The sequence below is a fragment of the Chaetodon trifascialis genome, chromosome 2, assembly GCF_039877785.1.
Source record: "Chaetodon trifascialis isolate fChaTrf1 chromosome 2, fChaTrf1.hap1, whole genome shotgun sequence".
NCBI lineage: Eukaryota > Metazoa > Chordata > Actinopteri > Chaetodontiformes > Chaetodontidae > Chaetodon > Chaetodon trifascialis.
Genome location: NC_092057.1, coordinates 6187596 through 6204609, shown reverse-complemented (window position 1 = coordinate 6204609; position 17014 = coordinate 6187596). Strand labels below are relative to the sequence as shown.

Below are 17014 nucleotides of genomic sequence, written 5' to 3'. Positions count from 1 at the left end.
TGTGTGCATTTCAGATGCCGGAGTTTAAGGATGTGAAAAGACTACGTGGACAAAAACTGGGCCACCACAAGGAGAGAGCTGCGATTGGCTGTCTGGTCACCGCGGCAGTCAAACCAACAAAACGAGGAGACGTGACTGCTAGAAAACGAGCAGGCAACATGTCCGCAGGTGCAGGAGACACAGCTGGGTGTTTTTGTGCTGCTGTGTTTGTGTTGCTCATTCGCCCGTCTTCTGAGAAGTCACATCCTCCGGGGGGGGGTCGAAGATGCGGCAAACTTGTGGGGGCCCCCGGTCACTCAGTCCTGCTCTCGTCCTCTTTTTCGTGGTGATTCATGTTTTTTTTCTCAGTGTCAACTGGGTCAAGATTTGTCCACCTCGCATTCCGGCTCGGTGGACAGCTCGACCTCGGACATGCCCACCTCCACGGCCATGATGGAAGTGTCTGAATCACTGCTGAGCGGAGGGTGGTGTTCACCTGAGGGGAGGAAACAGGGAAGTAATTCATTATGACAGGTTACAGTTACGGCAGTGTCTCTGAACGGGGACAATGTTCCACAGTCAAGTCCTTTAAAGAAGGCGGAACAGCATCATCACCTTTAAGCTGATATGTGGCCGAAAGTGACGCCATGAGAGCAGGAGAGTGAACCAGAACGGTGAAGCTGTGGATGTCCTGTGTGCAGATTAGAGCTGCTTTAAAGAATACGTTAACTTTGATTCCGGTCTGTCTTGGTAAAACACTCACATACTCACTGAACTGTAGGTGACAAAATGCAGGCTGCAAATAAGCTAAAGCGAATCTGACACTAATTCAAGGCTTCTGCAGCCAAACCAAGTGCATATTTTTGAAAGTTATTTTTTTTTTAGTAGAAAATCACGAGAGGGAATTTTGACCTCCGGACTGTAACTCTGGAAAAAACCCACTTAATCTGGATAATTTAAGGCTTCAATATGCTTCAACCACGGTGTTTGTCTGGTGGTCTAACAGCGTCTGTGTCAGCTTTCACTGTTACTGTTTCTGAGACTCGTGTCTGCAACACCATGAAAATCTTGAGTAAAGACTGTCTCAAGGTGTGTTCTGTTAATTACATCTTCTTCTTCTTCTGCAGTGGTTCAATGGCATCTGACTAAAGAATTAGTCACCAGCTGTTTGTCCTGATGCGCTGCACTCCTAATATTCACTTGTGAATGGAAACCTGGATTAATTAGCATTTGGTTTTGCAGCATTTGGAAATTCATTTTCAGTTCGCTCAACATTTGGATGGCGGGCTTTTGAATGTGGCTGTTAAGCAAAGCAACATCATACGAACTGATTCGCTTTGATCATACTGACACCTTTAGACTTCTGCAGCCTCCTATTTGCTTCAGCTGAAGCTTTAAAGTCCTCTCCATCTCTTGGAAAAGGAATCTTCTCATGGGGGAGGAATTACTCCAAAGACCAATAACTCACTGTCAGTGCACATACAGGCATGTGAACAATGTGTTCAAAAAAAAAAAAACCCAGACAGCAACAAGCAAGTCCCACTTTCCTTCTACAAAATCAGCTCTTTTTCTGGGAGCCTGATTGCAGCACACACACAGCAAATGGCTGACTCTGGAAAGAATGATTGCTGCAATACCGTTGACGACAGCGCTCATTATTCAGGCTAAGGATGCCACACGATCTGCCCTCCATCACTGCCAAAGCGCAGCAGCCGAAATCCTGACAGATCGGCTTGTTCATCTCATGCTAACTGCCTGTCAGTGACATCGTCTCCGTTAGCTCAATAGCGCTGTGACATGCAACACATTGCTTCTAATTTAGATACTAATTAGCCTTGAGGAGAATATCTTGTGACAAGCAGATCTACTGCCTGTCGAGCACACAGACGTAAACACATCTCTTTTCACTTCTGAGTGCCCTGAAGAAAAGTCCCTTTGCTGGAGAGTACTACATCACAATGATGTATTTTTTTAATGTTCACTATTTAGCAGAACAAATATCAGCCTTATATTTTTGCCTCCATCACATAAACATCGAATCCATTCCTGTGGAAGCAGAACTGAGACAGGAAAGGGGGAGCGAGTGGGAATGACATGCAGCAAAGGGCTTCGAGCTCTGTGAGACTCTTGGGCCGTCTTGCTTGCACTGCTCTTTTCAGGTCCATCCACAGATTTCTGATGATGTTTAGGTTGTGGGACTGTGAGGACCATGGCAAAACCTTCAGCTTCTGCCTCTTGAGGTGGTCCATTGTGGATTTTGAGGTGTGTGTAGCATCACCATCAACCTGTCCAAACATAGCTTTGCTTATTGTGGTCAAAAAGTTCTGTTTTATCTTCATCAGGACTTCAGGCTTATTTTGCATACCTTTGCAAACACCTGACGCTGAATTTTGTGGTGAGGACGAAGGACAGGTTTCTTCTGATGGCTCTTACATGAAGCTCACATTTGTGCAGGTGTTGCTGCACAGCAGAACAGAGCACCACCACCGAGGGGGGGTTTGATTTGCCTTTCTATCAATCCTACAAGCAGCTCTTTCTGAAAGCTTTCCTGGTCTTGAAAACACTTTGCTACCTTCTTGTAGCCTTCTCATCAGTTATTTTAATTTTCAGAGTGGTGGGCAGCTGCTTGGAGGAGCTCATGGCTGCTGACTGTTGTGACAAGCTTTGAGGAGTCGCAGCATTTATAAAGCTCTTATGTTAGCATCACTTGGTCTTGGTCCTAATGATGACTGCCAACACGCCACAGCGCCATCAAGCTAATTTATGTCACAGACCTTTATAAAAGTTACGAGAGCTCAAATCTCTTGGGGTGCCCAAACTTTTGCATGGTACTTCCTTTGCTTTTTCCACGTGTAACAAACAAACCATATTACACTTATCTTGCTTAAAATATTGAAGAGAAAGTTTCATCTTCTCCAGTATAATATGAATAACATCCATTACTCCCCAAAAGTTCCACTATCTTGCTTTCATCAGGATTGTGTCTGACTTTGTTTCTGGTTTCTTCATATATACTTTTTAGGAATAATCAGTCACATCACTTCTAAACACAAACAACACCACATCCATCTTATCAAAGTTGTTTTTACAAATTACAGTGTTTAATCTTGGATGTGAGCGTGTGGACAGTGTTTGTGCCTGGAGTCAGTCTGACGTGCCGAGCAGCAGCACTTCAGCACACTTTAATCAGACGTCTTTGCTTTACGTTCCACTCTGTTCCTCCTGGTCTTCAAACACATTAAAAGTTTAATTATAAACCCCACGCTGATCATAACCAGACTTGAGTGCTCAAAAAATAGCAGGAACAACAATAAAACCATTTGAAGTGTACTTACATCAAGCCGGACTGACCAGAGGCAATTTGCAAAAATTTCCACTGTCATTAAACCCATGCACCATAACTGGCCTGTCGAATTTATTATTTCCTGTTTAATGGATTTACTGTTTTGGCATAAAAATGAGAGCTTTATCTTTTAAGCCCAACATCAGCTAAATGTTTCTTTCTCTTCTTCTTAGTTGTTCTTTAGTAATCTTACCTTTAGTAAACCTTTAGTAATCTTACTTAAATCTTCCAGTTATTTCCTCCATCCACTCGCAGCAGATGTGACTCAAAAGCTTTAAAGCTCCGGCTCCGTCCCTCTTCTTTGGAAATGCTCTGGCTTCAGATGCTAAATGGCTGAAGAAGCACGTGTATGAGCACGTGCATGGAGGGACGCTAGCGCTGATAGCTAGCAGATGTTCAACAGTCATCAGTCAAAGGAACAGGTGCTGAAATGTGCAACGAATTTTAACATAACAACTATTTTGGTTGTATGTGGGTTAGGTTGTCAGTTTCTGCACAGGGAACATTGTTCTTTCCCGCCCAGGAGGATCTGTGGCTGCTGGCCTGAATGAGACCGCAGAATAAACTAACTAAGGGTTATACGCTCTCTGGGGGATGGGAGACAGAAAGACAGAAAATCCTGTTTCATGTTTCTTTTGCAGGATGTTATATTGCCCCAAACTACTTTCAAGCAGAGCACACACGCTGCAGAGCAGGTGGTGTTAACTTTGGATAAAAAACTGAACTTCCCATCTTAGCTATACGTCAAACAGTTGGCTCATTAGCTCGGTGTTGTGAATGAGTGACTTACTGCTGGCGACGGTGTGGCTCTCCTCCCCTGCCTGAGGTTCTGTCTCTGCATTAGGATGGAGCTGCTGCAGGCCTATCACTCTTCCGGCTGGATCCAGAACCACCGAGCTCTCGTTAACGGTGATTTCGCTCGCCCCGCTGATGGGGTTGGTGGGTGGACCCCCGACAGACTCGTAGTCTGGAGGAATATCGTCTGTGCAGTCTGCGTTGAGCTGGAACACAAAAATTACTCTTAGAGGCACTCTGCTGCATGCTGTAGTCATTTAATGTTTTGCACTTCACAGTTTAGCCTAAGATTTTTTAATATGCACGGATGTAAAGGACCTTACTGGGATTCCCAAAGCTTTGAGGATGTTCATTTTACACATGGGGCACGTCCGGTGGTCTTGTAGCCACGGGTCTACACAGTGCTTATGGAAGACATGCCTGACAAAACAAGGAGGCAAGTAAAACATCTGAAAGATGAGAGCTGAAACACAGTGAAGTGTGTAGGCATCGGCAGCTACGGTGCATGTGCTGACTTTCTGCCTTCGTGTCAACAGACACACCGAACTTTGAAGTTCCAGTGTGTCCAGCAAAGATCAAACAAACAAACTTACCTGCATGGTAATATCCTGACAACGTCATTAGGCTTATAACCTTCGATGCAAACTGCACAGTTGTCAAAGTCTGACTCTGTCTCCTAAAACACAGAACACAGAAACAGTAAAGACACTAAATTTCCATTTAGGTACCAAATAAAATAAGTATAATTCAAATGTTTCCTGTCCGTAAACGCATGCATACTTTTGGACTCACTGTGTAACTAAACACGCTTTAAAGTTTATGTGAAATGTTCTTGTTGCAGCGCAGGAACCATCATTTACCTTGTCTCCTTTCTTAATGGTGCGTACTTGCAGCTTACTGATGGCCTTTTTGGCAGCATCTCCCAAACGTCTCTGCAGACATAAAAACTTTATTACTGACACCAGCAGGTTTTTAACAGTGGACACCCCCCCCCCCCCAAAAAAAAACAAACATCACTGACTCAGCAGCAGGTATCTCATTGGTCTGTTCGTGTACAGTAAATACACATGTTCAAACATCACGCTGTAGGCTTTGGATTCGACATCTACCGCGTGTTAGGCAAATAGATGAGAGTATAAAACACTGGGCTGTAGGTAGAAAACCAGTTAACTGACATGACGAGGATCTGGACAAACTGTAGACCAGTCACTTTTAACACAATGTGACTTTCAAAATAAGAGTTGTGACACAAAGCAACCAGCTCCAACTCTTGGAAGTCGTTACTGCATGGACGGTTGAAGCGTGTAAAGGGAGCTGGCTGCTGCGGTGGTGTGTGCAACAATGAGGCCAAATGTGTCTTAAACTGTTTTTTAGAGGCACTGATTTCCTGGAGACTAACAAACTGTCTCTTTAATGCCTATAAATCTTTTACTCAAGCAGCAGTTAATTGGACAAATGGATGGCTGCCTGGTGATTACAGGTAAATCAAGGGGAAATCTGTGAACGTGGAATCTCTTTCTGGTTGATTTTTGGACCGACAGGGATACGATCCTTTGATCTGTTTCAGAAACATGATTAAACAAGGTTTCTTGGCTGTTTCTTAGCATAAAGAAACACTGGAAGAACAGCTGGCGACAGAGCCACAGAACTGACTGCTAAGTGGTAATTATCAGACTTTAACTGTTGTACCTTAAAATTAAATTGAGAGCAGAATTGTTCAATATGGCTGAATTCTTTGTACAACTTAAATCAACATAATTGAAAGTGAGAACGCAAACAGTGGTTGTCACGGCACCGGCCCCTATCATAACAGGCGCGCTGAGGAGTTGCCATTACAGACGTCACATGAGCGTCAGAGGCGGCCATTCGTCATAAAGAGACGGCAATAGTAAGTATTTGCATTGTCGGCTCAAAGGGCCAAAAAGCTGAGCGGGTTGATGGTTCACTGGTTTGCCACGTCTCTGTTCGAACAGCTGTCTGCTCTCGGCAGATGGAAAAATGCAAGTGTCAATGTCACGAGCGAGGCCACGGCACCACGGCACCGTCAGTGTCTCTGTAAGGCACATAAACATCAGCTCAGAGTTCTGCTTTGGTTACACAAAGTGCACACAGTCATACCTGGTTGCGGTCTCGTGCATTAGCGTAGCGGAACCTCTGGATATAGTAGAAGACGAGCCAGGCGAGGGAGATGATCATGAGAACGATGAAGGAGATGGAGACAAACACTACCGACGTTCTGCTCACGTACTTCTGCAGGTTACGGGTTCCTATGGTGATGTGCAACGTGATGACGACGTGCTGCTCCAGCAAGGCCACGATCTCACGACCTTTAGGCTCTGGGATCATAATGGCCACGATGTCGCCTGTACCTACGCACACACAGGAAGTACCAGGTTAGACGCTTGTGAATCAAAGTCACCGCTGTCTCTGAAGACACCGGAGTCACTCAGCACGGCAGTTTGAGCAGTTTAAAGTCTACTAGTACACACATGTCTCACAAGGTGGATCATGAACGTTCCTTTAGACTTATTTTAGACATCTTCAAAGATGTTTTTCAGACAAAATCATTAAATCAAAATGAAATAGATGAAGAGAATATAGTATTTTTCTATGAGATAGCACTCAGTGAGCTAAAATTTACAGAAAATACAACATAATAATAATAATAATAATAATAATAATCATGATAAACTTTACTTGTATGGCACCTTTCATACAGGAATTGCAAAGTGCTTTACAAGAAAGAGCACCAAACACCAAAATGCTGTTCCTGCATACAGCTTTGGTTGCTTAATAATAACAGCAATGTGCAAATGCTCTGAAATCTTCTTTACACGGTAAGCAGCCGGACGTCCAGCCTCCAGCCCTGAGATGTAAAGAATTGTGCTTTAAAGCAGAGCAGCTGTTAAAACTCAGGTCCTGGGAGCTTAGACCAGACAGACCAACTAAAGCCTTGCTGTCTATGTAAGAGGCTTCCTGCGAGCAACCTTCTGTTGCTTTGCATGTCGTGCACGATGAAAGCTTTTGCACTGCAGAGTCATCGAGCGTCTTTTAACTCCTGCACCTCGAGGATGTCAAGGAGGAACGATGCGTTTATGGGACAGGACTTCTATGGGATTGCATGACAGAAAGCACTCCCATCAGGGGCTCCTAGCATTAGCATTAGCTAACACGGTGCTTCTTCTCACCCTCTGAACTGTTCAGTGTCCTGTGGTGACAGATAAGCTTTGCCTTCGGCCTCTACGGCTAACACTCTTAAGAAATGTTACTGTTGCTGCTGGCCTGATTTTGACCACTGAGAGCTTAAAAAATATAATTTTAGCTTTAATATCTTTTTACAAAGTGACATAATGTGATAAATCTGTTTATTTAATTAATCAATTAATTTCTATTTAATGTTTTTGTCTGAGCAAAGCATCACATTTCAGAAGCTGGAAGACTTGCATAATCGTTGCCTTATTAGATTTGATTTTAACAGTTAATAGATTATTGAAATAGCTAACAATTAATTTTCTGCTAATCAACTGATCAACTGGCTAATTATTTCAGCTCTGATGTAGACAAACATAAAAAAAAGTCCGGCTGATGCCGCTTGATATTCTCTATCAAGAAATGATGGTATCAGTAACAAATCTGGGGATAAATAACCAAAAACTGCAGTACATAGACGTGTTCAGGTAATTTCTAAATGGTTTCTGACATGTCATCATCAGATTTCTAACTCTCAGATATCATTATCAGTACTCGTCTCCCAAAATCCTGTTTCCTTCAGGCTCTGTTCCATTTTATCTGCAGATGTCTATAATGAACAAAGGACACTTACAGCTTCAACAACTCTGTAGTTTTTAGACACAATGAGGGAATAAAAAGGCTCTTCTGCTCAGCTGGCAGGTTGGTGCTTCCAGGAACGAGCATCAAAAGCCTGAAACTGTTACATCATTTTCCTTCTGCCGCCTGTTCGAGTCACACTGGCTCTCTGTGGTGCTTCTCTCCTTCTATCAGTCGCCATGAACAGAAGCTTTATTCAACCTGCCATCACCAGCCGCACCTCCTGTGCAGCCTGACAGATCCAAACACCAGAACAAACCCTCATGCACTGCACAGAGACCTGCACAGAGCTATTTTAGCATTACTTTCTAGGCTGAAGTAAGAAAATAGGATGTTTGTGTTTTTTCAGAGGAGCTAAAGGCTTTGAATACAACAGATATGCTACATGTTCAGGATGTGGCTGCAGAGCACTATTGCTGTCATGCTAACAAATCCATTTATGTAACAGGTTTGTTGCAGCTGCTGCATTTTATATGACCAGGACTGAGAAGTCAGACTGAAATCATATCTTTTGGACCATTTTGTTTTCATGCATATGCAAGAATTAGCATCATCCATGAGTTTCTTGGCTCAAAAGTGAAATTCTTGAAGAAATGGTTATAGCACAATACAGTTTACATATTTGGCTGCAGAATTCTTAACAATTAAACAAATGCTTCAAGTAACAATGTGTTATGTATATGGAGGAACTGGCTACAAAGCACTTTGTGTGCTCTGCTCTGCAGAAACAGCCAGATCCTTACCGACCTGCAGCCACACAGTAATCCAGCTGCGACTATCTCCACTGTTAACACAAAGGTTTATCCTTGTGTTTATGGTGGCTGCTCCCTCGAAATGAGTGCATGTATGTTTGAGCTTACGAAGCAAATCCTGCGACAAACAGTGACAGAGAAAACAAAGGCTTGTGTTTGGAGAGCAAACAGATGGCAACGCGCTGCAGAACAACGGCGTCTACACAGAATCTCAGCTCACGAGCTGCCGCACTTCACTGAACTGTGCACCTATGTCTTTCTCACTGGTGTAAAATATGTAAATAAGATGAGCATGAGGCTTTGAAATAGGTGGATTAAGAAGTATACAGCCCATATTGACATGATGTTAGGCTCAGGGTGGGAAGCTCAAATGCTCAAATGTATTCAACCATTGCTAAAATGACTATTAATCGTGTTACACAAACGTATTTAAGGCTGGAAGTAAAACAAACTGGATAAAATCAAGTTTGCACCAGTAGCTATCAGTTCATCAAATATACTGTTTGACCCAAAAATATGGGCTGATGTCCATCCAGATTTTCACTACCTGTTATCTTTTCAGCAGCTGATCAATCAGGAAGCGGTGAGATGATAACGACTTGTCTGATTCCTCACATTTATACAACCTGGAGCGCAGCAGTACATTATCCTCTTAACCACAGCGGAGGAACTTGGCCACCACGTGAAGATGCTCTTTTATCTGCCTTCCCTAATAACACAAGCTAATTCTAAAGACTTACTGACAAAATCAAAGTCTGAATCCTAGTTTTTATTAATTTAATTCAATACTGATCACAAAGGAATGGTTTAATCTGTGTTTTGAGCCTCAAACTTCTTCACACTTTGCTGTTTTATTGTTGCCTGGAGGTAAAGATAAGACGACCTCAGAGGAGTACCAGTCCCCCCGACAGCAGTGCTGGGGACTGTGGTGTGATCCCTGGTTGCTTTATGAAGACGTATGATGTGCTGAGATGTTTCAGCCTTTGGTAGATGACTGCGTCTGTTTTGTATTAAAATTACAAGTGCAAGTGAGGACAACTGAGGCTCACTGAGTTATTTCTCTGTTTGTCAACACAAGATAAACCACATTAACGCAAATGATTTCAGCCCGTTGACTCTAAAACACGCCTGTGTATTGCCAACTTTAGCTTCATAGCCTGCAGAAATAAGGAAAGGCATAACAAGTCATGTAAGATTTCCCTAAGCCTCGACTCTTATCTCCTTCCTCTGTTCACTGTGACGCAGTCAGAGCGGACAAAAATAGCTGCTGCTAAAACAGGAGGGCAATGTCTGAGACTGAGGCTGAACTGGTGAAGTGATGTGGAAGCAAAGAGGAATAAACGCTGAATGGGTTAATTGTTCTGTTCGTTTCATCAGCAGGCCTTTGGTTTGCTAACACTGAGGCACAGGCTACTTTAGAATGAACAGCCATGTGCTAACCCGAGCCGCGGCTTCATCATCTGAGGTCATACAAAAAGCTTTAGAGTCGCTGGTGAAAGGCCTAGCATTTTTGGAAATACGCTTATAAGCTTCCTTGAGAAGTTTGATTCCGCTCTTATAGCTGAAACCAACAGGTGGTTAGCTTAGCTTAGCATGACCTGGCCTGGTGATTCTGTGACAGCTTAAACATTAGCACGCTGCATCTTTGATTCACCCGTACAAGATCTGAAGCAGTTGCCAGGCAACCAGCAGAGACTCCAGGAAGTTACTGCTCTGATGAAACAGTCTGGACCGTCGGCAACCATAAAACAGCAAGAAGTTGTTTTCTAAATTTTGCACAGCTTGAAAACACAAAAAACAACAAGAGGTGCTTGTTGGGTTTTTTCACCTTTGACCACTGCCAGGTTCTCTGTTTGCCCTTGTTTCCAGTCTTTATGCTAAGCTATGCTAATCCACTGCTGGCCTCAGCTGCCTGTTTACCGTACAGATATGAGCGGTATCAGCATCAATCCTCTCTTCTACTGTAATTATCAGCAAGAAAACAAATAAGCACCTCTGGATGATTGAATACGCTCTATTATTCAAGCGGTAAAGTTTCCTGGAGCTTTCACAGGAAAAGGCTGCAGAGTTTAAAACAGTGATGTGAGATAATATCTGACCTGGCTTTATGGTCCAAGGTTGAACATGACTTTGACACAGCTCGGGCTTCAATAATGAAGCCAGGCCACGAGCGGTTTCTGGCTCTGGTGACTGTGGATGTTACAGCCCAGCTGTGTTGGCTCTGGACAGGAAAGCCCTCCGCTCTGTCTCTGGCAGCCTCAGTCAAACACATTCAGACCTGTTCCTTTGTCACTGTACTCTTCATCATCACACCTCTCCTGGCCGCCGTTTCTGCCTCTTACAGCGCCTCAGTTTATATTAACGTCATGGCTCAAAGCAGGGCAGTTCTTTGAAATAGGCTGCTGCCTTTTCTGCTTTCCTGCAGATAATGTGATGCACTGGAGCTGTTTGCTACTCCAAGAACAGAGGAGAAAAAGAGGATGTTCAGCGGTCAAACACTCAAGGAATAACAGCAAAACATGAGTGGAAAGTATTCAATCACAAGTGAGCGACCTGCTAAACAGCAAACATGCATTTGAAACTGCATCACCTGACTTCTTCTTCTTCTTGTAACGAGACACTGGGGGAGGCTGTAAACACAACACTCGCATACAGTATCATCATGTTGTGAGCCAAACGTGTTCGCAAACAGCTGCCTGTTTACACAGCTAGCAGACGCAGAGCAGCATTAGCATTCGTGTGAGGCTGTGTGTCTGGCCACCTGGTGAATTCACTCTATTTTTAGCTTCGCTTTGGTCTCCACCAACCCTTGAGACAAATATCTGGCACTTAAGCAGCTAAATCCTCCTTTCTGATCACTCTCTGACTTCCTGTCTGTCTGCTGCTACGTGTTTGTTTGGTGGAAACAGGTGTCTGCTGCAGGTGGAAAGAAGACCAGCGAGAGTGGCGACAGCAGACCAAATCAGAAAAACTGCTGCTCCTAAAAGAAAAACAATGAGCTGAAAGCTGAACTGGTGCAGCTTTGGTTATAAACTGCATGAAGAGAGTAAAGTTGTTGATGCTTATCAGCTTGTCCCGGTGGTGCTACCAGACAAGCTAGTGAATTTGAGTGAAAGCTTTCAGAGTTTAAATTACCAGCTTATCATGAGCTGTGACACTGCGCTACAAAGAGACCATTTGGTTAAAAGCATCTCACAATCAACTGGCCACCACGCCAGCAGGCGCTTTGTGTTTGAACATCTGTTTCTGTGCAGATCCTTCTGTCAAACAGCCGCCCGCACATTGTGCTGTTGTCCGGCACAGGTGCAGTCGTCTGGTCAGCCACACCTTTATGGAAACTATCACCAAGCTGAGAGCCCATTTCCAATGGAAATACGAGTCAAGTGGAAAACAAGGCTCTGCTCACAGCGACGGTGGAAGGCCTCAAAGTCAAGCTCCACTCTCACAAATAATAATCTAATGTGTTAAAAATGGCGTTCCTATAATAGAATTGAGGGCTGACATCAAGAGTTAAAGTCTAAAACTAAAAAAAATCATATTAACTGCTTAGCAAGCTTGGAAAAAAAAGGTTTTTTCCACCTCAAGGAGAGCTGCAGAGTTACTACTGAAGGGGATGAAAGGATAAACGTGCTGTATCTACACAACAACAAACAAACAACAAAATAAGAAGAAAAGAATCCAAAGTATAAGAGCACAGCGGCAAGACAAGACACCACTATACCGATCAGAACGAGCATCCGAGCCCCCGTGTCTGCAGGTGTGTGTGCTGATGAGCCAAAAACGGATTATCTAGCACTTCCAGGATCATTGAACCAACAGAAAAAATCCCAAAGAAGATCAATAAGGTGTCACAACATTCATAAAAGCACGAGGAGAGCTTGTGGAAAGAGGTTGTTTTTGACACAGCAGTAGTAATACACATGCTGAGTAAACCTGTGTTGTTAATGCGGTAATCCTTCATGAATACCTGATGCTTTACGATAGATAATGTCGTATTTGCATCTTTAGCGGACAGAGCTCAGTGCGTTACCGTCTTATCGCTGCTGTTCAATTCAATTAGTTTTAATGAGCCTCGTGACCACGTGAAAACACAGAGAGCTTCAAATTATGCTCTTAGGTTTGTTTTGTTGTGCTGCACTGACTTCTTCTGCACGGAGGCAGGTAGGAAATTTGCATGAAGGCAACAAAAACAAAGATGGAGGACAGTGAACGCAACACAGAGCGGCGTAATTCAGAGGAGGAGGAGGAGATGTGTTTAGGTATGAAAAGTCTGCCACAGACTGGTCCTCCCAACAGACTGAGACACCATTTCCACCTCCAGTATGTTGAGAGTCTGTGGATGAAGGGCATGAAGGTACTCTGAATGTACAAAAAAGTGTTATACCATAATGAGTACTGCTTGCATTACCTGATCTTCAGCCCTGAGTAGTGCCTGCAGGTTTTCCTTTCAGGCTGCATACAGACCAGACAACCTTTACCAACAAGGATGGAGACAAAACTAAAGGTCGCAGTCACACCTGAGGCAGCCTCAGGTGAGCATTTTCATCAACTCAGATCTGGTCTCATCTGTTCTGGAGCAGAAAACTGTTCAGGTAAGAAAATCAACCTAAAACAATAAAAGTGGGGGTGACAAAAACTGAATGTTGAAAAATGAGCATGCACACTGAAGAGGAATCTCCCCAGTGACGCCATGAGCCTCCCAGTTCAACTAAACTTCGTCTTCCTCTAAGGTACGTTTTAAATGTAATTTTGCAGAGTAAGCACATGAAAACGTCAGCATATTCTTTGTGAGCTGCAAAATTTCTGGTCAAACGTCATGAACAGGTAGCAAACATATGACTCCACCTGGAGCTCTTTAAATGTGACTCCTGAATGTGAGGCCTGGGTTTTCAGGACATTTTGACATGGATCGTGTCCAAGGGTGCGCTGGAAGTGTTGACTTTACAGTGTTCATTTACATTTTTCACCTCTTAAATGTATGCGGTGGTGGTGAGCGTTCAGTCCACAGGTGGGCTTTGATGTTCTTACGCTCTGTCTTCAGGAGCCACTCGGCTGCAGCCTGTGCTTGTCGGCAAAGTTTTAAATTGTATGTTTCCACGTTGATTACAGTGGTTCTTTTCTTAATTCATATTCATGTAGACAGCCGTGAAGGGCAGACTCTGGGCTTCACGAGGACTTCAGTCTGTAGTTACATGTTTGCCGTCTGTGAGCTTCTTGGCACGTTTCATGGTAAATGCTTTTTCAGGAATCTGCACAGTAAAGCAGCCAAACTAGACACACGCTTGTGCTGCAGCGAAGTGACGAATATCTGATATTCTTATTCATCAGCTCAACTGTCAGCATTTATGAATGTCCCGATTTACATCCAGCAAAAAAGACGAACTCATTTCATATTCTGTGCTGCTGTCTTTGGGCTCCATGTTTGTGGTTTTTCCTCTTCTTCACATGAAGTTTATTATCTCATGAGCCCATTTCCAAAAATGTTGGGACGATGTACAAAACATAATATAAAACAGCATGTGATAACTCGCTAGTCCTTGAAAGCAGCACAAAGACGATATGTCTGATGTTGGACCTCAGCAGCTTCACTGATTTTTGTAAATATCTGCTTATTGTGAATCTGATGCAGCAACATGTTTGAGTATGAAAGGGGCATCCTGGAAAGGCTCAGTCGCTCATAAAGGACGGAGCGAAGTTCACCACTTTGTGAACACATGAGTGGGTACAGGAGATTAACACATGGACTCGGGAGCACTGTTGTCATAAACACAGATTGTTTGCAGATGATTGTGTTCTGTTTTTATCTACGTTTCACGCAGCGTCTCAACTTTTTTTGCCGTTGGGATTGTTAGTGCATAAAGTTTATTTCTCCTGGAAGAGAAAATAAGCAGAGTGGAAGAAACCTGAGTGGAAAAGGGAAGTTGTGTGCAGTTTAAAGTCAGTGTTAGAGACTGCACCCTCTGGTAAAATGTTGGGTATTGATCCTCAGGACTGTTTTGGCACCAGCTGATGTGTGTCTGTGGCGCTGAATATCGAGCACTGTCGTGAACCAAAAGCTGGCATCAAATCAGATCTGTGCTCTGTCTGACTGTCTGCATTTAGACGGCTGAGGATTCGTTTGTGATTTGTGATTTGTGGTAACGCAGGAATCTGAAATTCAGGTATAAAAAACAGGTGTTACTATATCATCACATGGCCTTCAAAGGCTGCACCCACGCTTGAGATCAGACTTGTCATCAAACAGTGGATCAGCCCATCTGCTTGCAGAGCCAGAGCACTTTTTTACTTTATCGGGAAACAAATTGATTATTTAGCTGATTACAGGGATGCAGAAGAGCCCCGGGACCTCAGCAGGGGGGATGAAAACCATTAATCTCGGTCAGAGCAGATCAACACTTCAGAAGCAGCTCACTCTCAGGCCTCCGTCGGGCAGGCATCATGACAGGGAAACACTGTCTGAGGAGGACTCCTGCAGCTCGACACTTACCTGGATGGGGCATCGTTATAGTGTCGTTGGCACTGCCGGAGCCCACGTTGTATATGACCACCGCAGAGGCGTTGTGGTGCGCAGCGTTCCGGATTTTCTCTCGGTATGTACAATTCCCCGCAGCCACCAACGCCACCCAGGCGGTGCTGGGAGGGACGGGGGGGAACCTGACGTTCGGGTCGCACGCCTGTCTGTCCTGCAGGAGGGACGGCACCAGGACCAGACCTCTGGCTTCTTTCTTGGGCGAGTGCTCGCCATACCGACCGCACTCGGTTTTCTCCGTCCTGACCTCGGAAGTGACGGGGTCCAGGTAGGTGATGTTGACAAAAGCCGTGTACCACTCCTCTTTCTCTGCCACCGTGAAGTCCAGGCACAGCAAGTGGACGAAACAGAACGACAGCAGCCACGTCGAGAGCGCCAGACTGCGGCACGCTCGGATGAGGGACGCTGCCATTGTGAGTGTGCGGCCGGTTCGGGATGGATGACGCGCTCCGGGTCTCCTCCTCACTGGGAGGCTCGCAACGCGTCCCTCGGTCTTTTTACAGGAGGTGCGCGCTAAAACCTCCGCCTTGCACACGAGCCAGAGCCGGACAGCAACCCTCATGGACGGGGTGTCCTGAGAGTTTGTGAGCTCCGTGCAGGAGTGCGCCGCACACCACCGCCTGCAGGAGAGGACGACGCCGTGTGTTGTTGTTCACCGTGAGCTGTCTGCCGTCCTCGCTCTGGATTGGCTCAGCGCTCATGAGCACGTGACCCGGGCGTGGCCAAAGCTCCTCGGACGCTCCGTGGCATGTGGAGCCATAAATATCATAAATATGTAAACTATCACCCAAGAGAGATATTCATATGAACACGACAGCTTCGCAGTAAACAGCGTGCACTGTTATTGCTGTACATTTCAGGATGTGACACGTGAGGCAGACCAGTGGGAAAAGCTGGATTTGTTTACTGGATTTGTTTCTTCTAATTTTATTACTGGGTATATTTAGGCCACATCTACGGAGCCTGGACTGTGCCACTGGAGTAATTACAGACTTTTATAGCCTTACAAAAAAATGTGAATTTATATTGCGTGATATTCTATTCAATTACGTGCCTACCCTGACAGTTAACTTCTGTTTCCATGTGTTAAAAAAAAACAAAACAAAACAAAACAAAAAAAAAAAAAACAGTCTGCAGGACAAATTTGATGCAACATCCCATGAAATGGTTCATCTGCCTTCACAGACAGACACTGGAAAACCAGCAGAGGTTGGGATGAGCCCAGTGAACACCTGGTTCATTAGTAATCTGTTTTCAATGTCTATGAATAAATAACTATATAAGAGTAATTTTGGTTTATGGCACGTTTAATATACACAGTGATACAATAACCATCACTCAATAATCAGTGTTAACGTCTCGTGTATAATGTGCAGGTATTTAACTGGGAAAATGGATGGTCAACTTACCCACAACAGTCTAGAAAGTTAAATTCGCAGGTAGAATAAATTGGTTTATTAGTTAACTGAATTGTAAAGAATAGGGGAAAACATATTGAGCATAAATAAAAACTATTTTGTAGAGTTAATTCTCAGAAAGGTAGGAAACTCTTAGGTGGTCACAGTCTACTTAGATTAGTATGGTTTCACTAATGACTTTACTTAATGAACAAATTATTACTGCTTTTGTCAGTAATGAGCTGTTATTTCAATAAGGAGACTTTTTGTCGGGCTGTGAGCCCACATTCAATTAATCTGTAACAGGACCCTATTTATCCAGCACATTTACTGGTGAGATACAACTTGCTAGCCCAAAAGGTGTTTTACTAAGGTATTATTACCGATCTAT

The 17014-nt window shown here is 44.0% G+C and overlaps 1 protein-coding gene across 1 annotated transcript; it reads right to left on the bottom strand.

The window, feature by feature from the left end:
* Positions 1 to 224: 224 nt before the first annotated feature.
* On the bottom strand, positions 225 to 15841 carry rnf150a (ring finger protein 150a). Its single transcript, XM_070988201.1, has 7 exons — positions 15185 to 15841; positions 6236 to 6486; positions 4978 to 5049; positions 4711 to 4793; positions 4441 to 4537; positions 4113 to 4323; positions 225 to 475 (listed from the first exon to the last, which is right to left on the bottom strand). The coding sequence occupies exons 1-7, from the start codon at positions 15786 to 15788 to the stop codon at positions 360 to 362; spliced, it is 1434 nt and encodes a 477-aa protein (XP_070844302.1). The 5' UTR covers positions 15789 to 15841; the 3' UTR covers positions 225 to 359.
* Between the last annotated feature and the right edge of the window lie 1173 nt (positions 15842 to 17014).